The 27,624-nt window shown below is 32.0% G+C and overlaps 1 protein-coding gene across 1 annotated transcript in view; it reads left to right on the forward strand.

Annotated features, from left to right (window-relative positions):
* The first annotated feature begins 5,087 nt into the window (after nt 1-5,087).
* The window catches only part of LOC143045714 (neuropeptide SIFamide receptor-like), a 33,472-nt gene continuing 10,935 nt past the window's right edge, over nt 5,088-27,624 (forward strand). The window contains exon 1 of the mRNA XM_076218428.1: nt 5,088-5,792. Within this exon, the coding sequence (XP_076074543.1) occupies nt 5,417-5,792 (376 nt within the window). The 5' untranslated portion in view covers nt 5,088-5,416. The remainder of the gene's footprint in view (nt 5,793-27,624) is intronic.

The following is a 27,624-nucleotide window of genomic DNA, read 5'->3' on the forward strand; positions in this document are numbered from 1 at the left end:
CCCTTTAATTTCATTTGATTAGTTCTATTGTCCCATACAAGAATATATATGGTTTAGGGGTGGGGATGTTGACCGTTTACAAGTTTTCAAACAAGAGGGGGTGGGCTGATCCCCTAGGGACTTCCTTTTATATCATTTCATTTGTTTTATTGTCCCCTACAAGAATATATATGGTTTAGGGGTGGGGATCTGGACCGTTTACAAGATAATAGCACATTCTCAAATTGAACGGGGTGGGGATGACCCCCCGGGATTTCCCTTTAATTTCATTTGATTTGTTTTATCGTCCCATTCAAGAATATATATGGTTTAGGGGTGGGGATATTGACCGTTTACAAGTTTTCAAACAAGTGGGGGTGGGATGACCCCCTAGCAACTTCCCTTTTATATCATTTCATTTGCTTTATTGTCCCCTACAAAAATATATATGCTTTAGGGGTGGGGATCTGGACCGTTTACAAGATAATAGCACATTCTCAAATTGAACGGGGTGGGGATGACCCCCAGGGACTTCCCTTTAATTTCATTTGATTTGTTTTATCGTCCCATTCAAGAATATATATGGTTTAGGGGTGGGGATCTGGACCGTTTACAAGATAAAAGCATATTCTCAAATTTAAGGGGGTAGGGGATGACCCCCTAGGGACTCCCCCTATATTTCATATGATTTGTTTTGTTGTCCTATAATCATTTCTGAAGACTGCATGTGTCTATCGCTTACAGTTTTCAAGTTATATTCATTTGAAAATTTTAGAAAATAAAATCCCATAGGGTTCTATAGTAAACCCCTCCCTCCTTTCTACCTCCCAAAATACCCCTTAATAGACCCCAATGCACAAACGAAAGATTGATGGCTCACCTAGACATATTAGTCTACCATTCTATGAAACCCTAAGTAAATCTGACAAGCGGTTTTAGAGAAACGCTGCGGACAAGTTCATTTTTAAAAGTGGCGGAAGAAAAAGAAGAAGAAGAATAATAAAAATAATAAGAACTGAGCAAAAACAATAAGTCTCCAAACTTTGTTTGGGAGACTTAATAACTAAATATTGAGAGATAAATCTAGACATGGTAGGATCTGCATACATTAATATTGTATGTATTGTGTTTTATTGAATATTTCTCTTTCGACTAATGTCGTGCCGACATTTGGTCTAAGGGGAGGGGGAGTGTAATGGTGATTGATTTTACTTATGATTCATTCCTTTTTAACCAAATTTGTATTATATATGGCTTCTAAACTGCCGAACTGGCCCTACCAGTCTTCCTCCGGTAGAACCGGCCCTTGTCGGTTGTATTATGACGTCAGATAACGAAATCTGCCTTTGATCTGCACTTACTTAAATAGATAGAAACTGAACATCACCTTCTTCAGCTTGATATTTTTATCAATAATCTTTCATCATTTCGCTATTTTAAAATTATTTGGCTGATATTAAGTTTATATTATTGGTAATTCTATGTTCGAAATTCATAAATCGATTAAGAAAAAAAAAAAAAAAAACAAATCCGGATTACAATCTAAAACTGAGGAAAACGCATCACAAATAACAGAACTACAACACAACAGAGGCACAACATTAAAATGTAACCCACACTGAAACGAACTATAATTTAACAATGGCCATTTTCTGACTTGGTACAGGACATTTTAAGAAAAAATGGTGGGTTGAACTGATTTTGTTGCATGCAAAAACCTCCCGCTTTTATGGCAATGTTAAATATAACATTAAAATGACAACATCACATGACAGGGGTACAATACAAATGAATAGGAAAACATATAGGACAGAGAAACACACGAATAATAGCTAACAAAAGATACCAGGTATTAAATTTTATACGCAAGACGTGCGTTTTGTCAACACAAGACTAAGCAGTGACGCTCAGATGAACTTATAAACCCATGAACTCCGGAAACTCATTCCCGTTACGCACAGAATAAAGAATGATATATCACTTCGATAGTTCGGAAGAAATACACAAAAAAAAAGAGGGAAAAGGTGAATGAATTTTTAATTTACGTCTTAGTTTTATTTCAATTCTGGGTAAATTTTTACGATGTATTGAATTTTTGGATTTTACTACATGCTATATTGATATACGTTAAAGCTTATTTTTTCGAGCAAAATCAAACGTATTCATTGTTTGTTATTTTATGTTAGACTAGAATCGTCTATTACGGTTTACTTCAAGTAATAAAACTAATGCATATTGACAAAAGTGATACATCAGATATGCTTGAAATTGAAACTTTATTTTACTTTTGTTGTTTTGAACAAATGCAGTTACTTTTTGTTTTATTATTCCCATAGCAGTAACAATAATTATACCTTGCAAATTGTAATACATTTTATTTCTGAAAGTGAGATTTTGTCGTGATAATAATCATCGGGACAAGGCAATTTTAATACATAATTAATTTATTTATAATGAACTGTACGTACATAGGGCATTTTCATGACTTAGTTTTAAAATTAGTATTATTTAAGATTGATATCACTGGAAGAAATATAGCGACGACAGGGTGGAAAAATCAATCAGGTACAAATATAAACGATAGCCTGATATCTTTTAGTTTAGTGGTAACCGTTTAAAAATAACGTTCAGGAGAAGATATTACTAGTAATTCAATTTCATTTACAATTAAAAGACGTAGTTTGTTGAATACATTCTAAATTCAATACAACCGTGTTAACCGTAAAATGAGGGAAGGGATTTACAATTTTGTCTATATTAAAAGAAGACCAAAATGACACAGAAATTAACAGCTATAGGTCACCGTACGGCCTTCAACAATGAGCAAAGCTCATATCCCATAATCAGCTATAAGAGGCAGCACAATGACAAATGTAAAACAATTCGAACGAGAAAACTTCCGGCCTAATTAATGTACAAAAAAGCAGACATCAAGAATTTAATGTTAAGTGCAGACGCTTAGAATACACATTAAGAATTTAATGTTAAGTGCAGACGCTTAGAATACACATCAAGAATTTAATGTTAAGTGCAGACGCTTAGAATACACTTAAGCTAACACAACAAGCTATAAAGTTGTTCAAAGAATGTTGATGTTTTCAATAACATGTTAAATGTTTTGCAAAATACAATTTAAAAATACACAGGAAGAACATTAAGCACCATTTCCCTAATACATTATTTACATATGTAACACTCGGAATTTTTCCTCGGTCAATATAATCTGAACAGGTCCATATATAAAGTATTAACCTCGTCAACAGTCCATCATAATTGATAAAAACGTTAAGTTGGCTTTTAATTTACTGATAACAAAATCAATATTAATACCAATAAAACAATATTCATGATCTAGTTACAGTCTTGAATTGCACAAAGTCATGTTGTTCTTCAATTTGTTAATATTGTAGTCCTGTCATGCAATGTTGTCATTTTAATGTTATATTTAACATTGTCATAAAAGCGGGAGGTTTGGCATGCCACAAAACCAGGTTCAACCCACCATTTAAAAAAAATTATCCCGTACCAAGTCAGGAAAATGGCCATTGTTATATTATAGTTCGTTCTGTGTGTGTTACATTTGAATGTTGTGTTTCTGTTGAGTCGTAGTTCTCTTATAATTGATGGGTTTCTCTGTGTTTTAGTTTGTAACCCGGATTTTTTGTAACACTTCAGTGTTTCTGTTGTTTCGTTCTTTTCTTCTGATAATTGATGGGGTTCCCTCAGTTTTAGTTTGTAACCAGAATTTGTTTTCTCTCAATCGTTTATGAATTTTGAACAGCGGTATACTTCTGTTGCCTTTATTTGTACAGTGGTGTTTCCATTTTATGAAAAAATCCTTATTTTTTTTATTTTTCGTAATTTTCACTTCATCGGGATAGTGCATAATGTATGTACTATATACTACAAAAACTTTAATATTGACGTCTTTGTCAATTTACTACCAAGTACAACAAACTGCCGTGTTGTATATCTGTGATATATGTTTTCATAGTTCTGGCTGCTTCATCCGAACTATTATACAAACAACATTAAATATCTTTCATACAAGTGGGAAGTTTTAGGTAGCTGAACAAACAGCCTTAACCTATCATATTTTCCTCCCGGGAAAGGCAAGTACCAAGTCAGGAATATAACTGACGGTTGGTTTTCACTCTTTCGATTGGTTGGTTGAACGATAGCGTTTGATTCTGTCAGTTTTTATGTAATTCCCCTTTTTAATTTACTTTTTTTTTTAACAACTTGGGCTGTTGATTGTATATCAAATACAGGTGTAGAAGGAAACAGTTGATTCTTGAGGTGAACTTCGAAAATTTATTTTATATTTCAATTTTTAATACCAAAAAAAAGTCCTACTCAAAACAAATCTTTAAAATCACAGTTTTCGGCAATCTCTTAATATTCATCATACTAATCAGAAAAACACAACATTTTAAAAATTCTCACTTGCATAATATTCTACTGTTAATGATAATTATGATTTGAAGAACATTTTTTTAGAGAAATACATTCATGTTAAATGGTCCTCCAATTTAGCGTTTATACATAATGAGTAATTTCCTGGTTCACTTGCTAGTCAATATGGCGTGTTCTTATCTTCCAGAATGGGCACAGAAAAAAATGTGCCACTGGATGCTTGAGCAAACGAAAATCAATCAAATTCCTATTTAAGAATTCCATTGTATTTGATATGTTGATGTAAAAAGCAATTAACGACCTAAGAATTTTATCAATCATAGATTTTTCTATATTACAAAATCATACAAACCATAAAGACTGGATGTTAACTATCACGTAGAGAAGTGTTAAAACAGATAACCTATGTCTCTTAGCAAGAAAAGGTGTCTTCTTTAAAGCTTAATTTTATTAGCACTCCGTACCTTATCATTTTTATACCAGCAGCAAATTCAATTCTTTGAAAATCTTGACTCTTCATCAATAATCGAAAGTTCTGTATTATCACAACGCTACTAAATAGTATAAATGCTAGACTAGTAATTTTCTTAACAAGAGTATTGTAAAACCACAGCGTCATACTGGATAGTATAAATACTTGAATATGACAAAATTAAATTAGAATACTATATTTGAAAAGTCTTAAGTGAAATTGCATGCCTTTGTATAATTGCTGGCGTCATTGCTCTTTAGATCTTACATATATATTTTAAGGCGTATTTGATAATCACTGTGTAGAGAACTAATTACAGGTGTTATCTTAGTTGTAAAGAAAAGACAATTAAATGCGAAACATGCTCCTAGTTTTATTTTTATCAATACTGTGAATAAAGAGTTTTCCCGATCACCAATCATAGAGTTGATCAATAAATACAACAAGCGTGGACACAGAAAATGTAAAATATACGATAAACATAACCAACTGTTCATTCAAGAAAAAGGCAAATTGTTTGATTGACAGGGGAATTTATTTCTCCTCGAAATGAAAACCAATCGTGCTATTACAGAGTATTCGGTACCTGCGATGAACTTCTTCAACACTACTAGTGTATCTGAACAAAACTATACCAACATTTATACTAATGGAAGTGAAATAACAAATACTTCAAATGGAACTATAAACTTTGAAATGCCTCACGAGTATCGTCACCCTCCGGAAATAACTGCGATATATATTATAGCATATGGTATTGCGTTTTTATTTGCACTTTTTGGCAATGTCATTGTGATAGCAGTAGTTTTGCGATATAGGTGGATGCATACAGTGACTAATTTTTTCATAGTAAATTTGGCAATAGCTGACATTTTAGTATCGCTGTTTTGTATACCAGTATCACTTCTAACACATATATTTGTTGGTAAGTATATCATACTATTTTTCATTATTGTTTATATAAGTTTGGGAAAGTTCGACTCACGTTTATGTCATTAATATACAAAGGGCAGCTATGAAATAAACATAATATTAAAAGGTATATAAAAGATAATCATATACTAAAAGATCGAACTGCATTTAATAAGGAATATCATTTCGGAGAATACAATATGCCTTATAAATATTCTAGATTCTAGCGTCACTTTAATATAAAAATTCCCATCTATAAGAGTTAAACAAAAATTCTTTCTTGTAAGAAGATAGTTTCAGTAGCCTTTTTTTAAATCATGACGTATTGTAAGACGTCGTAAATACAAAAAAAAAAACAAAACAAACAAAACAAAACACACATACACTCTGAACACAGTTCATCGATTTTTATTCATATATGGATGGATTGTCTTTTTTCGTGTATTATTAGATGACATAAAGTTGTCCGGTCATTACCCATTTATATTAATAAATAGAAACTAGAATAAAATAGCAATATCGGTCATTTTCAAAGCATTTACATAACATATTTGCTTTGATATTGAACATAGCTATATGCATTATTGGCCTTTTATTACTGAGTTGGAGGGTTCAGTAATTTACAAATATTGCTTATTATAAATATCCGGAAAAAGTATAGTACTGATTTGCGTATGTGCGCCACATGTTTCAAGGAAAATTTTCATTACACTCGGGAAGACAGTTTGGAAAGGCAAACATACAAAATGCTTGTTTGAAAAAAGCATGAAAGTAAACTAAAACAGCAAAATCTTCAAATGTCAAATTTGTTAATAGTAATGAAATTAACGGTACCAGTTTTCTTGCATCAGATTCGCATTTCGACAATACATGTCTCTTCAGTGATGCTCGTGGCCAAAATATTTGAAATCGAAAGCTTATATAAACGATGAAGAGCTATAATCCAAAAGGTCCAAAAAGTATAGCCAAATCCGTAAAAGGAAACAGAGCTTTGCATGAGGGAGATAATTCCTTAATTTATAATAATTTCTATCATTTTGTAACAGCAAATTTTAATAACACAAAAAATCCCTATTTTCATGCCAGTACCGAAGTACTGGCTACTGGGCTGGTGATACCCTCGTAGGAGTACCATCATCAAGAACTTAGAATGATCGAGACGAACATTTTTTTTAACCTTTGCATCAATCAAATAAGATGTATGTATCTGTAATAAAATCTTGAGGTACTAATAAGAAAATCAAGGAATCATTTTTTCCTGAAAGTATTGATGACATAATAAATTATTGATTGTTTTTTTCTTAACATTCAATAGAAAAATGTCATACTATTTAAAGAAAGGATCAAACTATAGATATATTTTGTAGGCTGCTAATGGAAACAAAGAGATTGAGCATATACATATGATACATAACATGTGAATATAAAAAACAGGGCTAAATGCTTACTTTTCTGGGCTTAATACCTAATTTCTAGTTCACGTTGACTGATTGAAAATGTGCATTGGTTAATCTTTTATCTCTGGACTATATTTTTCCCCAAGAGAACATTTTAAAATTGCTGTCATAAAATTTTAAACGCTTTCTACATAGACTTGGGTTTGCATAAAATTTGGTGTCCATAGCTACATATGCAACCTTCACTTAAAGCCCGGTTGTCACTTTCAAAGTAAATTTTGGGAAAGTCTCTTTAACTATCATGTATACTTGGTCCAAGTCATCTGCTGCCACTAAGTCCGTCTAAATTTTAAGAAAACCAGGATAAGATTCTATTCCATCGAAGTGTGTTAAAATTTGATGGTTTAAGATATTCAATTTTGTGAATAATATAGATAAATCTTACTTTTTCTGTAATGACGTCTTCTTTTTTTGGAACTGGTTGCATCATTTTATTTTGTGAATATGCTACATTTAAGAAATTCATATTGCTTTGAAAACCGGAAGCGAACATCGTATAACATGACGCTGTTTAATAGTAATTCCACCTTGTATGGTATGTTATATTCATAAATGTTTTAATGGTATTTTGTAGTGCTGTATTCAAATACCAATCTGTCACTTTTCAAGTTTCGCGCTCAGACTCCAACCATAACCATAAGACTGGCAAATTCCATCTATCTAGTTTTGTGTGTGATTTATTTGTTACTGTTGTCGGACGAAGTTGACAAATGAGCGTATTATGAACAAATGTAAACTATATAAGCGTCCTCTAAAATTTCACAATGAATTAAAAATTCTAATATTATTGTCCCAATACTTGCGTCGTTTCAGACTGAACTGATTTTGGTGGTGCAGAATGTTTCACACTTTTAATTTACACTAAATAAATGTTGTATGCATTGTTCTGTCCTTTCTTAAAAACATATACGCGACATTTTTTTTTCTTGCCCATACAATATGGTTAAAATAAGTAAGTACAAATCTTATAAAATCGTCAGATTTCCAGAAGACATGTACACTGTGCGTTAAGCCTTCAAACTGTTTACATTAGCAAGTCTCACCTCCATAATAATTTACAATTTCTACATTTGAAAATGCCTGTACCAAGTCAGGAATATGACAGTTCTTGTCCATTCGTTTTTGATGCGTTTTGTTATTTGATTTTGCCATGTGATTATGGACTTTCCGAATTGATTTTCATCTGAGTTCAGTATTTTTGTGATTTTACTTTTTATAATACGCAATATGTCTAATACAAATATATTAATTGCTGTTAAAAGTAAAGAAGCAACTTTTTATATTAAATATAATAACATGTAAATATAATACTAATATGAACCTTCTTTATAATTATCTGACACGCCGAGCCAGATGCTTCTAGTCTGTTTACTCACAAATAATTATTCGATGTGTCAGTCGAAACGAATGTATTTTGACATTGAACCGACTAGTCTTTGCTTTGCGGTAAATGCTTAGTAGAAATGTTGCAAATTCCAGTTAAATTTCTAGTTTTTTCTAGATGTTAATGTTCAGTGGCAAATATTGCATATTAATCTAAGATAACCGAGAAAAAGGACAAAGGAAGTACTTAAAGAGAGTTGTTCAACTTTCGTCAAATTCGAGCGTTAAGAGATTGATCCAGTAATTATCTGGAACAATTATCGCTCTCTGAACTAATTTCATTTCTACTGTACACAGGAGCTTTCGATATCTAATGGAAGTGTGTTGTCTTCAATGTCAAATCAGAATTTGATAAAGTATAGCAATTAAACAAGTAAAAAGGAGACACAATGTTACGTAAAAGCTAAAGAAATAAACTTCACCATATGATTACCCTTGCAGTATATCAATCTTTTGTTTAAGTAAATTCTTGACCATCGTTTACTGAGTCAATTTAAGCCAAAAAAGAAAAAAAAGAAAGCAATAGGAAAAATTATTTGAAACGTCTCGCACGCTAGTTGGGAAAGAACTCAATGGCAATTTAATGGATTATTCCTGGTTATCTGTTTGTTCACGACACTGAAATACATGGCTGCCCTCAATACTGCTTTAGATACATCATTTTTTGAATCAGAAAACTAAAGTTGAGAATGGGAATGGGGAATGTGTCAAAGAGACAACAACCCGATTAAAGAGCGGAAAACGGTCTACAATACAGCGAGAAAATAAATCCTGCACCCAGAGGCGTTATTCAGCTAAAGTAAAATGTGTACTAGTTCAGTGATAATGAACGTCTTACTCATCTCCGAAATATATAAAAGAAACTAAAATTAAAAATCATACAAGACTAACAAAGGCAAGTGGCTCCTGATTTTGGACATGCGCAAAAATGCGTTAAGTTAAACATGTTTTTTGAGTTCTCAACCCTCACCCTATACCTCTAGCCACTATAAAAAAAACTCACACACACAAACACAACAATACGCACAGTAAAACTCCAGATTAAAAGAAGTCAGAGTCCGATGTCAGAATATGTAACAAAAGAAACTAAAACAAAATGACAATAATACATCAATTAACAAAGGGTCACTAGCATTTACTGACATTCCAGGTTCATACCTCAATTCAACTGATTGCAAGATTATGTCTTCTTTACATGAATATCAAGCACAATCCCTCACGTGAGGGATTTAGTATAACACCATCATAAAAAATATGAGAACATCACCCGTATAACTAAACAGTATAGGTGTTGACAACCATCTCACCCCGATGAAAGGCAACACGATAACACTATCAAGGATTGTTGTAGCCGAAACCTAAACTACGCCAATGAATTGTTTAACACCCATAAAACCTGATTTAATTTCAATCACGAAGATCTCAAATATTCCACGGCAATATTTAAGAAGCTGCATTTTAATCTACTTGCTGACAAATATTGGCTAATATAACTAATTCAGTATATTGTCCCCAATTATAGTAACAAAACATTATTATATCTTGAAATAGGAATTTTATGTTGAAAGTTTTCTATAATAGTATTCTTATAAAATTATCGTATGACGTTCGGTGAGCCAATTGGTATTTTAATTGCAGACTTTTCCTACCTTGAATATCACCATAAATGGCAATGGTACATGTAAAGTCATGAATTTGAATATAATTGTTAATAATACAGTGTGACGTACGAATTAGCACAAGGTCCCATAACGACGACACAATTTGAACTGTTAATGGCCTAGACAATTTACCTCTTCCGATATTTTTTTAAATTGTTTGATGATTAGCCAATATACAATTAACAATACGGTTTTGATGATGTCTAAGAACAAAATATTATTCATTTTGAATTTGAATTATGAACTCGTGTTTTGGCATGGGTTCGTGTTGCTCAATCGTTAGTTTGTTGTATCGTCCTTATGTACAGCTGTTTGTTCATCTGTATTTTTCTTTCCATAATGTTGTCTGTGCATCTTAAATGTTTTGACTACCCCTCGAGTAACTTCTCACCATTATGGATATGATCAAACCAATGAGTTTACCAAATTTTTGAAATCCTAAGGCTTTTCTACCTCAGGAATAGATTACCTTAGCTGTATTTGGCAAAACTTTTAGGAATTTCGTCCTCAATGCTCTTCAACTTCGTACTTAAAGTCTTTATTTGGCCTTTTTAACTGTTTTGGATTTCAGCGTCACTCATGAGTCTTTTTCACAAATGATATCGGATATGTTCCTTTTGTCGTAACTACAATCCCCTTCCTTTTCACGAATGTGACCTACCGAATTAGACTATTTACCGGATTTGTTATTACATAGGCAACACGACGGGTGCCATATATGGAGCAGAATCTGCTTACCCTTCCGGAGCACATGAGATCACCCCTAGTTTTTGATGGGGTTCGTGTTGCTTATTCTTTAGTTTTCTATGTTGTGTGATGTGTACTATTGTCTGTCTCTTTTTTTTTTTTCATTTTTAGCCATGGTGTTGTCAGTTTATTTTCGATTTATGAGTTTGACTGTCCCTCTGGTATCTTTCGTCCCTCTTTTGTACACGAAACGCGCGTCTAGCGTAACTATAAAATTTTATCCTGGTATCTATGTTGAGTGTATTTGGAAGACATGACATTTTAAAGCTATATCACACATATGTGTTAGTGACTGAGATTAAGAACAGCAAATACAGCGATGTATCTATGTTTTATGTGTGTTTTCGGCTGTGCATGTGCTGATTTTCTGCCATGGAAGGATGCCCCATACCATTTCCACTAATTTAATGATGATATGAGACTTAAAATATTTGATTTAAATGAATAAAAGAAGATACGAGGTATAAAGTAAAATATCGAACTTCAAGGAAAATTGAAAACGGAATGTACCTAATAATATGGCAAAATTAAAAGCTCAAACACACCAAACGAATGGATATCTGTCATTTTACATAAACTCAACACAAAGTTCAAAAGACATTTAGTGGTCAACATACAATCTTCACCAATAGACAAAATAATGTCTTAAATAGATACAGTATTTCAAGCTCTAAATAGCCTAGGGTCTAAAAACAATTGAATAAATTCTACAACTATAAACAAAGGTGAGACAACTATCCAACAGAGACTAAATGACGTCGATTTAAGCAATTATAGGTCACCGTACGTCCATACTATCAAACAAAGGGATATTGTATAAATACAAACCAGACAACTATGATCCACAAAAAGACCAAAGATGTAAACAACCAATGTTAATCAATTATAAGCTAATGATTCTGATTACTTATTATCCTTCCTAGTATGCTACTTTATCTTATACACCTGTCATGTTACGTCGTTGCACTTTTTATAAAAACATATACATACAAATGTTACAATTATTTATTGGATTAGTAATTTGTTTCGGCTTCGGACCTACATTATTTGTTATACGTTGACAGATTTTAAAATTATTTAGGCATCAGATAGTCAGTTATAAAGTAATCCATGTCTAGTCTAGCTTTCACGATTAAGCGAAAACATATTGACTAATCTTTGATACTCATTACATTGGCCAATACATGTATTAGGTAGGTTGATCCGAATTGTCTAATGATTTCCTTTCACCAGTTGATATTTGCATGCACTTTCCTCTATAAATTATTAGTCTGAGTACCATTGATGTCAAGAGTAGCAGTGTTTATTCTCGTTCTTAATACAAATCGGTTTTAACTTTATGCTACGCAAACTTATTTATTGAATAATTGCACATTAAATAATTACATTCAATCAAGTGTTTACATGCATTCTTAATACAAAATCGAAATTTTTATTCAACCCTGAAATTGCACGTTAAATAATTTCATTCAAACATGGATTTAAAGGACTTTATTGAATTAAAATTAAAAACAGCAATACTCGACAGCAAAACAACATATTGATGAAATATTTGAAAAAAAGAAACGATCGCATTTTTACAGATTTTTGACATTTCATTTGCAAGAAGTCTCAACTTCACTTTCATTGCTTAGTAAGTTGACCATGACAAAGGACAAGAAACTTTAACCTGCATCAGTTCTCCTTTGAATCACTGAAAAGTTATACATTATTATATTTTTTACATTTACCAAGCTTATCAATGAAGCTCCTGACACGGAGCATGACGTTTGATGCTTCCATTCCAATTGGATGAGGCAGCGTATTTGTTTATTTTGTATATCAACACGCGTCGATTATCCAAATAGCACAATATGATAATTCAAGGCGACTTTTACAATGAAGCTATATCGTCTGTATCATAAGGATCTTTTCATTGAAATCAATCCATCCTATGATTCAGAAGGGGGCGAGGGATTGATCTCTCTTTTAAATGTTTCTGTTACGACTTAATCAAAGCTACATGTATACAGCTACCTTATGTAGTAGGGTACGTGTACAACATTCTACCTATATATATCTTTGGTTTATGCATATATAAACTTATTCTTGAACCCATCATTAGACATACAAAATCAACTACATCTGTATTCAAAAAGACTCATTCGTGTATTTATATGTACTTTTAGTGTCTGCTTAACTTCATGTGTCAGATGTCAGACTAGGGTAAACGCATGTGGTTTAATAGTAACACTGTAGTATATACGGTGTTCAAATTTTGAATTGAATTATTTTCATACGGTAACCTGTTTATTAATTGTTATGCCGGATATATTGTGTTTTTTTTTTATGTTTGCTTAAAAAAAAGGTGTAGTCTTCGTCATTTGTACATGTGTAATGTAAATAATTAACTAACTTATTGAAAAGTTATTAAAAGTATTAAATTCTAGAGTTTTAAATGGGATTTTTGGTGCTCAGTTTATGGTTCTTTGTTGTGTTTCGTGTACTGCTAATGTCTGTGTGTCTTTTCATGGCGTTGTCGGTTCATTTTCGACTTATGAGTTCAAATGACCTTTGATATCCTTCGTTTCTGTCGTTGATAAGTTAAATAAACAACGACAAAGATCTAAAAAGAAAGTTCACTATGAAATAACTTTTCAGCATGAAGAACCTTTACATGTTAATGTATTTTCAAAAGAGATTTGTTATTTTCATCAAGTAAGTAACCCAATAAATAGTTATTCTGATTATTTGATTGGGTTCATGTTGCTCAGTCTTTAGTTTGTTGCTCTAATTTATTTCTTAACCCCACAGAATATGGACAGAAAAAAAAAATGCCCCGCGATTTTCCTATTGTTTTTGTTGGTAGTATTGGAGTGTGTGTGGAACGAGTTGTTCAGTAATATAAACTGCGATATAACTATCCAAATCAAAGGTATAAATACTTTAACTGTTCCTATATTTTGATTACATTAGTGTAAAAATGACGCGAGAGAACACACAGTAATTTATATCACTTACAATAGATATACCCGTGAATTTAGCTGATTTTTTTAATGGTATTATACTTTAGAAAACGTTGTTAGTCCGATTAGATCATGTACAGTATCATTTATATAAAGAGTAGAGCATCATTCACCTCAAATATACATAATTATTCATACAACAGACAGAGTATGAACTAGATATAGGAAAATGTGGTGTGAGTGCCCATGAGACAGCTCTCCATCCAAATAACAATTTAAAAAAAAGTAAAAAATTATAGGTCAATGTACGGCCTTCAACACGGAGCCTTGGATCACACCGAACAACAAGCTATAAAGGGCCCTTTTAAAATCGTTTGTATGCACATTGAACGACAAATTTATGTGACGTATAAAATTTTCTGACGTCAGACACTCAAATCAATGAATGTGTTCGTAGATAGTAGTTGTTTTTGTGTTCTGTTAAATTGGTCCTTTTAAAATTGTTATATGATGATGACTGATGTACCCACATTTTGACTATTTTATTTATTGTGTCTGTTTATTTAACGCATCAATGTAAATATAACGGAATTTGATGAGACTGTCATTAAAGTGAGAGGGTTAGCGCTATAGAACCAGGTTTAATCCACCATTTTCTACATTTGAAAATGCCTGTACCAAGTCAGGAATATGACAGTTCTTGTCCATTCGTTTTTGATACGTTTTGTTATTTGATTTTGCCATGTGATTATGGACGTTCCGAATTGATTTTCCTCTAAGTTCATTATGTTTGTGATTTTACTTTTTACTAGTGTAAAACCATTCAAACGGGAAAACTAACGGTCTAATTTAAATAAAATGGAAAAAACGAGAAACACGTATAAATTACATAAACAAACAGTTAACGACAACTACTGTACATTAGATTCCTGACTTAGGACAGGTGCAAATATTTGCAGCGGGATTAAACGTTTTAATGGATCCAAACCTTCTCCCTTTTTCTGAAACAATAGCATAACATCACAACATAGAAAAAAACACATTAAAATATCAATTGGCAGGCTTACCTCAATCAAAAAACGTACATTAATACACTATAAACGAATAAATTCGATCTGCGATATCTGAATGCAAATGCACAGTTAATAAAATATTTGGGACAAACATTCAAGGCCAAAAAGTAAACAAACAAGTCAAAACAAAGCCATGGCAAGTCACCACTGCGAAATATTTAACCCTTCGAAAATATTCACTTTAGAAAAAAAAAAGGTTTTAAAAAATACAGGTAAATCTTGAAGTTTATACAAATGTAGTAAGAAGAAGTGAAACTTAGAATATATTCCAAATAATCAACGTTGGTATATAGACAAGATCCATATAAATATAAAATAACAAAAAGCATTATAAACAGTATCAACAGGTCGAATTAACAAGAAAATACGATTTGAGAGTACTCGCAGTTACTGACAGCTAGTTAAAAGCCAAAACACAATTAATAATAAAAAAAATCATGCATCAGAGACTAAAAGCAACTAAAACACATCCCACGGATTTAGTATTTTAACGTCATGAACAGTCACAGAAGACATGACTTGTGCAATGCCAAAAATAAATGTATCGACAGGTAGTTGGATAGTGAGGAGTACTTCTTTCGAGATAACACCTGTTAGTTGTATCCTAGTTTGGCCTTTTTTGTCCAATTCTCATTCCATAGTTGGCCATACCCGATGTGATGTGCGGAAAGTAATTATATCGTTCGTGTTACCAATGTTTGAGATTTCTATTTTGATTTCAATTTTAAGGTTACAAAATTAAATTGATTTTCGATTTTACCTAGAAAATAGACATACAAAATCCATGTGCACGAGGTCCATATATCTATTTATGTTTATATCGTGTTATTTAACCGTCGGTTGTTTTCATAGAGTAACTTCTTAGAAAGAAAGATAAGAAGTTAGCAATATCCTTCAACTCTACTTTCCGCTATATAGATGATGTTCTTTCACTAAATAATTCAAAATTTGGTGACTATGTTGAACGCATCTATCCCATCGAACTAGAGATAAAGGATACTACATATACAGTTAAGTCGGCCTCATAGTTTGACTTACATCTAGAAATTGACAAAGAGGGTCGGTTGAAAACAAAAGTTAACGATAAAAGAGATGATTTCAGCTTTCCAATTGTGAACTTTCCATTTCTTAGTAGCAACATTCCAGCATCACCTGCATACGGTGTATATATCTCCCAATTGATATGATATTCCCGTGCTTGCATTTACTATCATGATTTCCTTGATAGAGGGTTGCTGCTCACAAGGAAGCTATTAAATCAAGAGTTCCAAATGGTGAAGTTGAAATCATCACTTCGTAAATTTTACGGACGCCATCACGAGTTGGATAACAGTTTGACAAATGATATCGAATATGTTCCTTACGTCGTAACTACAAACCCCTTACCTTTCATGAATTTGACCTACCGAATAAGACTATTTACCGTATGTGTTATTACATAAGCAACACGACGGGTGCCACATGCGGTGCAAGATCTGCTTACCCTTCCGGAGCACCTGAGATCACCCCTAATTTTTGATGGGGTTCGTGTTGTTTATTCTTTAGTTTTCTATGTTATGTCATGTGTACTTTTGTTTGTCTGTTTGTCTTTTATATTTTTAGCCATGGCGTTGTCAGTTTATTTTGATTTATGAGTTTGACTGTCCCTCTGGTATCTTTCACCCCTCTTTCGTTTTCGGGTCATCTCGATAGTTTACGTCTAGACTAAAATACACACGAAACGAAGTTACATGTACACATTATCGAGCCCATGAACTGTTAATTGTTTATTTTAGATCTTTTATAATTTGGAGAAATGTTTAACATTGTTGAAAATCTAATATGAGAATTTGAGTAAATCGGTAAACATAAATTTGACAGCTAGTGCCCCTATTAGAGTATATGCGAACTATCAGAAAAATATTTTGTGCTATAGCTTTATTGATATCAAAACATAACAGAAGAAATGCATAATACCTTTGGTAAATATATTTTGAAAGGTAATTATTTCATTGTTACAATTCTTATTGACCGACTAATTATAACAGATCTACCACATGCCAACTTGTTCTGATCAACACTATCTCTTTGTTCGTGAAGAAATAAAAGTATATGCCTACACAATATTCTACAAATTTTGCCAGATGTCACCGACAGTAAAATGCGTAATGATCGAATTTACTGGCAATTATACGTTTGATGAATATTTAAAATTTAGGATTGGAAGAGGAAATTTGATTTTTTATATGAGGCTTACAACTGATTTTTCAATTATTGAATTGCGAGTTCTTACAAGTGATCGGCTACAGATTTTATGCATGTACAATTTAACAGTTTTTCAATAACTCGAATGCTCCAGACTTGAATAAAACATCTTGTTTCATTTTTGTTACCGAACTCGTTTGGTCAGATTATAAAACATTACATACGAAAAGGTATCACTCGAATTTCAGTAGTCATGTTTATAACTAGCAGTCTTTCATCCTTTATTAAATGTGTCTCTATTTTTGGTGAAACAGTTATCAGCTAAGGATTATTTCAAAATAAATAAAAAAAAAAAAAAAATAAAGTGGTTTATCAAGTTCATTAGTAATCACAAATGCATAAGCAATTTATGTTGTTCAAGTAGTCAAGCAACCAGGTAGATAATAGAAACGGGAAGTTCTGCTTTTATTGTTGAGTGCTTAACGTCCAGTGACAAATATTTTTTATTTATTCAAGCCGAGAACAAATCAACAGTATATGCAATAGGTAGACCCTGTAATAGAGGCCGTACGGGATGAAGGTCGGGTAAATTCTATCTTTTTATCTTATAAACCATGTACTGTGTATATTCTTAAACTAAAGTTAAAGTCTTTTAATTTCACCTTTCGGTATATATTGATGATGTACTGTCTCTTAATAATAATAGATTCAGTGATCACTTACATTTAATATATCCAAGTGACCTTGAAATTAAAGATACTACTGACACAGATAAATCTGCTTCATATTTAGACCTTTTTCTCGAAATGACTACTTATGATGGTAGGTTGAATACCAAAATTATTGACAAACGCGATGATTTTAATTTTCCTATAGTCAACTTTCCATTTCTGTGTAGCAACACCCTAGCGGCACCAGCATATGGAGTATATGTGTCTCAATTGATACGTTACCTTAGAGCTAGCTAGCTCAAAGTACGTTGATTTTGTCGAACGAGGAATACTACTTTCTCAAAAGTTGCCAAGACAGGGCTATGAATCAATCAAATTAAGGTCATCACTCAAGAAATTTTACGGTCGCCATCATGAGCTGATTGGCCATTATGACATATCTGATATTCTTCCTCAGTCATAATAACCTTCCATCAATACCGAACTGAACAAAGAAATAACACGACGCGTGACGTATACGGTGAAGGAAATGCTTACCATTCTAAAGCACTTGATTTCACTTCCGGTTTTTAGTGGAGTTCGTGTGGTTTCTTAATTATTGTTTATAACTGTTGATGTAATTGTCCTGTGGTTTTGTGAGTCTTTGTTTACTCCTTGGTTTTGATTGTTATTGTCTTACATGTACATGATAACTGTATCAAACACCAATGAAGGAAACAAAAATACATCCTTTACGTATTTGTTCAAGATGAATATCATCAATCGGACAGTATTGTGCTAAGATAATAAAACTAAGTAATTGAAGACTAAAAGACAGTATCATGGTAAGAAAATAAAACCGACGAAGAGATAAACTAGCATAAAAACACATCAATTGGGAAAACGAAATCAAGAACACAAAGTCCTTTGATAAAGTCGGGTTTAATATTCAGGTCGCCAAAAGTTAAGTAACACCTAAATGTTTTTGCTTCTATAGTTTTTGCTTTAAAATTAAATTTCATACTACTTTGTTTCCATATATTTCGTTAATCGACAGGTAAGAACTCAGGTATACATTTTATTCCTAGGTAACTTAAAAACAAATTTTCTAAAGATACATACACGTTTTATCCTTGCAAAGTTCGTGCAATAAAACGTAACTGTTAACTGCGGACTACATTTTGCCACTTCTCGTGCCCGTAGACCACACAAAAGATCATTGTTGACTCGTAAGCATCGTCAAGCTCGACATCATTGGTCACGTGGTCACCGCAATTTCACTGTGAGAAAGTGGCTTAAGTACATTAGTCTTACGAGGGCAGATTCCTCAAACATCATATTGATGGGCGCATGCGCGTATTACGTCCTCCAAATACAGCACATCCTTAGAAATACAGCGTTTGGTAATGGGGGTTTGCGGGATATTTAGTATTTGACTGCAAAATAAACCTTTATGTTCTGGATGAGACTATGATGGGTAAAAAATATCGCGATAACATCATCAGGGATATCGTTGTTCCACATATTGACAATTCCAATCTTGAAACTAGACCAATTTTGATGGACGATAATACTAGGCAACACAGAGCACGCATTGTTTTACGCCGAGAGGCAATTGACACTATTCTTTGGCCTGCAATGTTACCTGATATGAATCAAATTGAGCATGTCTGGAATGAGAATGGTCGAAAAATCAACAACAGGATTCCAGCTTTGCATGATATACATGGACTACGAGCAGCCTTGTTTGAAGAATGGCAAAGCATTCCTGTTAGATCATTGGGACGCTTAGTTCAAAGCATGAGACGAAGTGTGGATATACTTTTCCGGAAGCTTGGAGGATACACTCGCTTCTTACCTAAAATGTACTTTAATGTTTTCACAAATTGTCACTCTCGAGTTTTGAAAAGAATTTTGTGTATAATGCAGAACACATTTTTCAAAAACTTCAGTATAAGTTGAAACTTTTTCTTGTATTTTATTTTGCCATTTTACAACCATTTGCAGTTAAAGAGGGTCTTCAGATATACTGTGAAACTGTTTACTCACGTAGTGGTATTAACCATATGTGGATTCTGAAAAACTCTAAAGAACTTCTGGATAATTTTAAATCTCGGTCTTTTTCTGAAATTAGTTCTATTAAAACTTTTGATTTTTCAACCTTGTATACAACCATTCCCCATGTGAAATTGAAAACCCGTCTAAAAGAAATAATTCACAATGCTTTTCATCATAATAATGGTAACATACGCTATAAATTTATCACTTTGGAATACCATAAGGCATATTTTGTTAATAAGGAACAAAAGGGTAAAACATACTACACAGAGGAACAAGTGATCAGTATGCTGGAGTTTCTTATTGACATCATATTTGTTGAATTTGGAGGTAGACTTTTTCAACAAATTGTCGGCATTCCTATGGGAACGAACTGTGCGCCTCTCCTTGCCGACCTCTTCTTATTTTAATATGAATCGGAGTTCCTTCAGACACTTGTCAAAAACAAGAAGATCAAAGAAGCCAGGTTATTTAATTTCACTTTCAGATATATTGATGATGTTCTTTCCATTAACAATCCGAACTTTTCTGATTGGATTCCATTAATATACCCACCAGAACTAGAAATTAAAGAGACCACAGACACGGCTTCCTCTGCCTCATTTTTTGACTTATACCTCGAATTTGACATACACAGTCATCTCAGTACCAGAATCTATGACAAACGAGACGATTTTAATTTTGAAATTATCAATTTCCCCCACCTTAGTAGTAATATACCAACTTCACCTGCATATGGAATATACATTTCCCAACTTATTAGGTATTCAAGAGCTTGCAGCTCCTATTCAGACTTTGTAAAACGTCACCAGTGTCTGAGCAGAAAATTGATGAACCAGGAGTATGTCAAAGAACGTCTCGTCCTTTTTCTAAAAAAGTTCATCGGAAGATACCCAGAACTTGTTGATAAATATTCCGTATCAACTTCACAAATAATACAAGATGGTCTTGAAGTATAGATTTTGCGTACTGACGTTTGTTATCATCTTAATTACGTATTATAGTATTCTTTTATATGTCTTTTTTAGATATTCATTTAAAGTGACTCTGTGGTTACGTAAAACCACATACTTTGAACGGCAAAATTATTTCATTTATTGATATTACTTTTACTTAAGGATCTTGACATACTATGAATGACTAAACTATTTTATTCAATAAGACTACTTTTTCTGTTTAGTCTGTTTTTTATGATATACATTTGACGTGAAACTGTACTTATGTATCTCGTCACTTTGAACCACACCATTATTTTATTTATTATTATTACTTTTACTGTTAAATCTGGTTTTTGTTATATCTACTTTACGTGAGTCTGCATTTATGTATGCCGTCATACGACAAAATTATTTTTATGTCTACCTGTGCGAATTTCAAACGCGCAATTTTACACCAGTAATGAAAACCTTCTATCATTTATGGGTAGACTTTACATTGATAAATTCAGCCGTATTTGACGTGAAACTGTACTTATGTGTCCCGTCATACTTTGAACCACACCATTATTTTATTTATTATTTTTACTGTAAGTCTGTTTTTTGTTATATCTACTTTACGTGAGTCTGCATTTATGTATGCCGTCATACGACAAACTTATTTTTATGTCTACCTGTGCGAATTTCAAACGCGCAATTTTACACCCGTAATGAAAACCTTCTTTCATTTATGGGTAGACTTTATATAGATAAATTCAGCCGTATAAGAAAAGCAAAATGAGAATGTTAAATTTGATGTATGCCTTTTTGTGCTACTTTGTTACATTTGTTGTTTATGTAGTGATATTAAGATGATAACACAATATTGACTGTTGTACCCCTATTTTTGACATTTTTACTCTTTGAGTATGTTTGTTTTGTTCATGCATCGTTGACAATGTAATGGAATTTGATGCGACTGTCATACAAGTGAGAGGTTTAGCTAGCTATAAAACCAGGTTCAATCCACCATTTTCTACATTAGAAAATGCCTGTACCAAGTCAGGAATATGACAGTTGTTATCCATTCGTATGATGTGTTTGGACTTTTGATTTTGCCTTTTGATTTTTGATTTTCCTTTTTGAATTTTCCTCGGAGTTCAGTATTTTTGTGTTTTTACTTTTTGCTCAAAATGAAATAGTCAAAACTTTAATCATGAAAACAGTCCAAACTTTTACTTTTCAGTTTACTTTCTATATGCTATCTTATGAAAACACAAATTCAGTTCATTATATAGATATTTCGATTAGTTATGAATTCATTAAAAACTATTTTGGAAAATTATCAGGTGTTGTTTAACTTTTGGAGAGGTGTATAATTCAATTGACGTTTTATCAAAGATCACACCTTACCCTACAAAACATCTCAAAATAGTAAAAATGACAACCAGTGTAAACTATTTCGTCTGTCCTTAAGCAAGCAGATTTAACCATCAGAAGTACATTATTACTGTTTTTTTTTTGGTAAAACATCTGATATTTGGTTTTTTTTCCCACTTTCGGAATCGGAGCGATATTTTTGTGAAAGTACTTGTCTATTGTTAGGAATGTTTGTACTTATGGTTTGCTTTCCATATTGTTTGTATTTGCACAACTTGCCTTTCTTGTGTTGATTCTTAAAAGTGTAGTTCCATTAAGAATTCCATGTCTAAAGCCAGATACATTCATCATTATTATATAATCCAATTAGTGTTGTTAATTTAATGGCCAATTAAGAATCTTGTTTTGATAGGAGTGCATTTCTGATACCAATGAATACATACACGTACAACTGACACCCGCCATCAATCAAGTAAACAAATTATTGCTTTTCTTTTGAGTTAATAAAACACGTAGTCATCTTTATGAGTATATAAATACGTATTGAGATTCTAATTTGTCCTACAGCTGTCTGGCTTAATTATTGCCAAAAATAAAACGGAAAAGGACTTTAAAGAGGTATGAATTGTTTCATTTTGAAATACAACGTTATATTTGTGTTTAACATTTTTGGAAACATTTCGTATATCAATTATACCCCAGCAAAGTTATTGTAGCATTGAAAAAATAAATAAATATCCCAAACCTCTGTGCAATTTTGAATTTAATGACAGCCTATACTCTTCAGGATAATAGAATAAAGAGATAATTAAAGACAAACATCGCCTACCACAGGTCTTCATAATAGGAAAATACTTGTCTCTAAAGTAGGCAGCAATTCACGTTATCAAATTATTATCATAAATGGTGAATGATTCCATACACCAGTTCAATTACCGTTTTGAACGGACGAATAAGGCAAAGTTTAGATTTTTGGGGCTTGTAATGCAAAGTGAACGAGATAAATATTTCTTGCACAACCAAAGTTAATTTTACACTCAGACAGGAAAATGATATTATAAACTTTAAATCTATGTTTACTCTTAAAACTGTTTCAAAATTCCGAAATCTTACAAAAAGTTTGTTGAGATAGATAGAGACTAATGCTCACGTGACATTTATATCAATTGTGAAAATGACAGAAACCATTATTATCAAGTATGCCAATGTCTTTAAAAAAAATAAAATTATAATCGCTAAACCGATTTTTCAGTCTTGTATGTTCGATGATAATTGAAGGTCTCAATCCAAGCGTTTAAAAAGCAACCCAAACTATTTTTTTGTAAGTTTTTTTTTATGTTTCTGCAGATTTAATATAACAAAATGAGAGTTAATGCATATCATGTGACCAATTAAGATGTTTTAGTCATGCTTTCATGAATGATATAGACACTACCAGATGCCCTTAAGAAAATCGCGTAGTAATGATATAACTTTAGACGAAGCGTTTTTTTAACGGTTATAAAAATTACTACAGAAATAAAATGGCAATAATTTTCTAGATACTATATCAGGAACAGTAAATAACAATATTATGGAAATAATCAATAGAAGAAACTTTTGATAGAAATGGGAAATGATCTTCCCACATTTATCCATTTGATTTTTTTGACATTTGTCTCATTGACAATCATACCACTTCTCTTTATTGTTATAAATATTCGATAAAAATAACAAAACTTAATATATGTATGTGAACTATATATTATAACATTATAACAAACGATAAACGATTACACTAGGAGGATACGAAGATTCGATTCTCAAGATTATTTCTATCATTCTTGGGTTTTGAACGTACGTGCGTGAGAAGTCTGTCATTGGCCGTCTACTCCAGTCTACTGTACCAACTGTTTGACACATTATGACAAAAACAACCTTCGCATCATATTAACAACATTTTTAATTACAAAAAAAAATCAGTTTTAACAGATAAATTGCTCAGTCATTTCTCCAATTAAAAAGTTAACAACTTATACAAATATAGATCGTCAAATCAAAGTGCCACAATAACTCCAATCTGAATGCATTTATTTTATATGAATCTTCAGTAAAACTATGGAAACATGTGTGACAAATATTATTAAAATCTGTGACTATACCTACTTTTGTTTTGCAAATCACACTTTGCATTTAGTAGGTAGTTAACGATTAGGTTGTGGTCACACCAACTAGAAACTTTGTATATATGTTCATTATGATGTGATCTTTTAATTAGGGTTTTATCCAATAGTTTGCGATTCACTAAACTTGGAATTTTGATAGTGTGAGCTCGGCATTGTATTTGTTATAATGCATGGACACAGACTCTTGATATATAAGAGCGAAAGTTATTAAATTACAGTTTTGAAAACAGTTGCAATATTAATACAACTCAATAGCACTTTCACTAATGTCGAATATCTCAAAACAAATGGACCTTCATTGTATACTAATATCATTAAGTTATTATTGTAGAACATAAAAAAAATATAGATCCACACAAACTCTTCCGCGGTTTCATGTGTCTAAATATATTTAGTTTTTGGTGTAGTTGTTTGTTGACTATGTCATTCACTTAGTCTAGTTATTTCTTTTTTTTTACTAATGGTTGTGGCAAATCTTCCATTTGCACTTCTGAGTACTTCTTTTAAATTATCAAACTTTTCTTCCTAATGTTAGCAAGTTTCGTTTTTCACGCAAGCTATCGGAAATTAATCCGTTCAGCTTTCGTGATAAATGGGACCATTGGAATTACATATATAGTGTAACAAGTAGGATTCTACTTAAATAGATATATAAACTTTAATTAATTTCTAATTTTCTTCTAATTATAATAGACACGCTGATGTACTATTGGAATCAGCCTTACATTTATAAAAAAAAAACTAGAAAACCTGTTGGTTTTAAAACACTTTTCTTTTGTGATTAGACGATACTATAACAGTTGATAATGAAGCAAAATACAGTTGCGTATAGCAAAACACTTCTTTTACATGATTAGAACGGTACAGATAAACCTTTCTTAATTAATTGGAATAGTACAATTATATTTAGTTATTTTTAATGACGCCCACCTAGAGGTTGCATTACAGTAAATGAACCGAGTAAAAACAGGTGCTTTTATAAAGTGCCAATTAATTGATTTAAATAAAGAATAAATAGGAATTCAAAAACACAACAAATGATAGACTTGCGTAGTTTAATTTAAACTAAATAGTGTATTTAGATACAACAAAGCGATAAACAATCGAATAATTGGTTAGATGATGTCTACTTTTTGAGTAGAAATACATAGTGCAGTCTTCAGGGCGTGGTGTTGGTGACATTAATTTTTTACTTTAATTGCTAAGGGGAAATAAAAAAAAAATAGAACAAAAATATTAACGTGGATACAGAATTTCATGGACAGTGAGATCGTATGATGGTATGATATACCCCACACTAGCAGTCTTGGTTTTGATGCTAAAATTATCAAGTTCTCCCATATTTCAAAAACGTATATTGTTTTTAATGTTGCAAATTCGTTTATCAATAAGTTTAGATTGCCAGAAATGAATGTTTGTTTATCACCAATCTTACAAAGTTCAGTGCTCTCTTATTTTGGCGTAACAAAAGTGTATAACCCTGCCATGATATAAAAAAGGTCAGGTTGTTTAACTATATCTATTAATGTTTGCAATTTTAAAAATATACTACTATAAATTAATCGCCATATTTTCTATCTGCTTTATGACTTAATTTTATACTAAATATTTGCACGAGGAATTATCACTATGGTTTTAATTGATGAGGAAGGTACATGATATCATATCTGTTTATACATGTATTGTAAACTCAGTAACATAAAAGAGGACCACTTTTCCTGAAATTTTGAATGAACAAGATCTACCATACATATCTAATTAACATTTCGAGTGCCCTTAAATATGTATTCAGTAATAGATTGTTTTGTAACATTGAATTGACAATTACTGATATTTTCTGTTCTGGTATCGGTGACAATATAATGGAATTTGACTGTCATATAAGTGAGAGGTTTAGCTAGCTATAAAACCAGGTTCAATCCACCATTTTCTACATTTGAAAATGCCTGTACCAAGTCAGGAATATGACAGTTCTTGTCCGTTCGATTTTGATGCGTTTTGTTATTTGATTTTGCCATGTGATTATAGACTTTCCGAATTGATTTTCCTCTGAGTTCAATATTTTTGTGATATAAAGTGGATTTTGTTTAAAAAATACGCATGATGACTTTTGAATAAAAATGATCTTGTTTTGTTTTTAAAGTATTTGTTACTAAAACTTGTCGAAGAGAAGCCTCTACATCCATATCTGAATTGTCACAGCATTAGGCTCACTCGTATTTAACATAAGTCACATGGTCATCAGGTGTCTTATATGGCTCATGGTACAGTGAAGCGGTCTTTAAAAATATAACAGGTGAACGTCAAAACAACAAATCATAAAACGATATGATGTTTCAATATGCGACGATTTCGCGCACATAGAATGCATGGTTATTCCATTCGCTCATCAAAATTTTCAACCAGTACCTTGAGCAGGAAGCAGTTATTGATATGAAATTTCCAGAAAAATCGCCGGTCTTCAAATATTTATAAACAGAACACACTATAAGAACTGGAAAATGCTATAGAAGAGGAGTAGTCAAGGATTTCTTCCACACATATATAGAGAGCTTTCAAAATTCAGGCGAAGAACAGGTACAAATGTAGACGCACTCGATATAAGAAAATGCTGTCATAGATGTCCTTGAGGTTCCTATGAATGTAGTGTTGATTTTGTTAACAGTTGCGTATATGTGGAAAATGTTCTTGTTGTCATTTTGTTTATTTTACAAATTTTATATTACAGTAAAATAAATATAATTTTATAATATATATATATATATATTGAGACCCATCTTAAAAATTGGATGTTCAAATTCCAGAAGAAATCGTGATAAACAAAATGAAAATAGTGAATAACTTGAATTAGATACTAGTAGTTGGTAATTCTACTTCAAATGTATTATGCAACTTTTCCAATGACAATATAGTTTATATTCTCAGTTATTATTTCAGTCATGACAGATCTTATCTGCTGTATTAACTGTTAAATTGTTCTAGGCCTGAATATGCCTTAATTTTTTTGCGCTCGACGATAAGCAAACAAACATTAATGAAAATGTCTATACCATTTTAAAACTGCTGATATGTATATAATTTTTTACATGGTTGTTATTCACTTCATGATTAATCCATTTGCAATGTGATAGATTAATTGTCGTTTTCATACTGTTCAATGGCAAAAGAACATTTATAGTCAACACAAATAACACAGTGTATCAATAAGATCAAAACATATGAACTTAA

Source organism: Mytilus galloprovincialis, chromosome 9, assembly GCF_965363235.1.
Source record: "Mytilus galloprovincialis chromosome 9, xbMytGall1.hap1.1, whole genome shotgun sequence".
Classification (NCBI taxonomy): domain Eukaryota; kingdom Metazoa; phylum Mollusca; class Bivalvia; order Mytilida; family Mytilidae; genus Mytilus; species Mytilus galloprovincialis.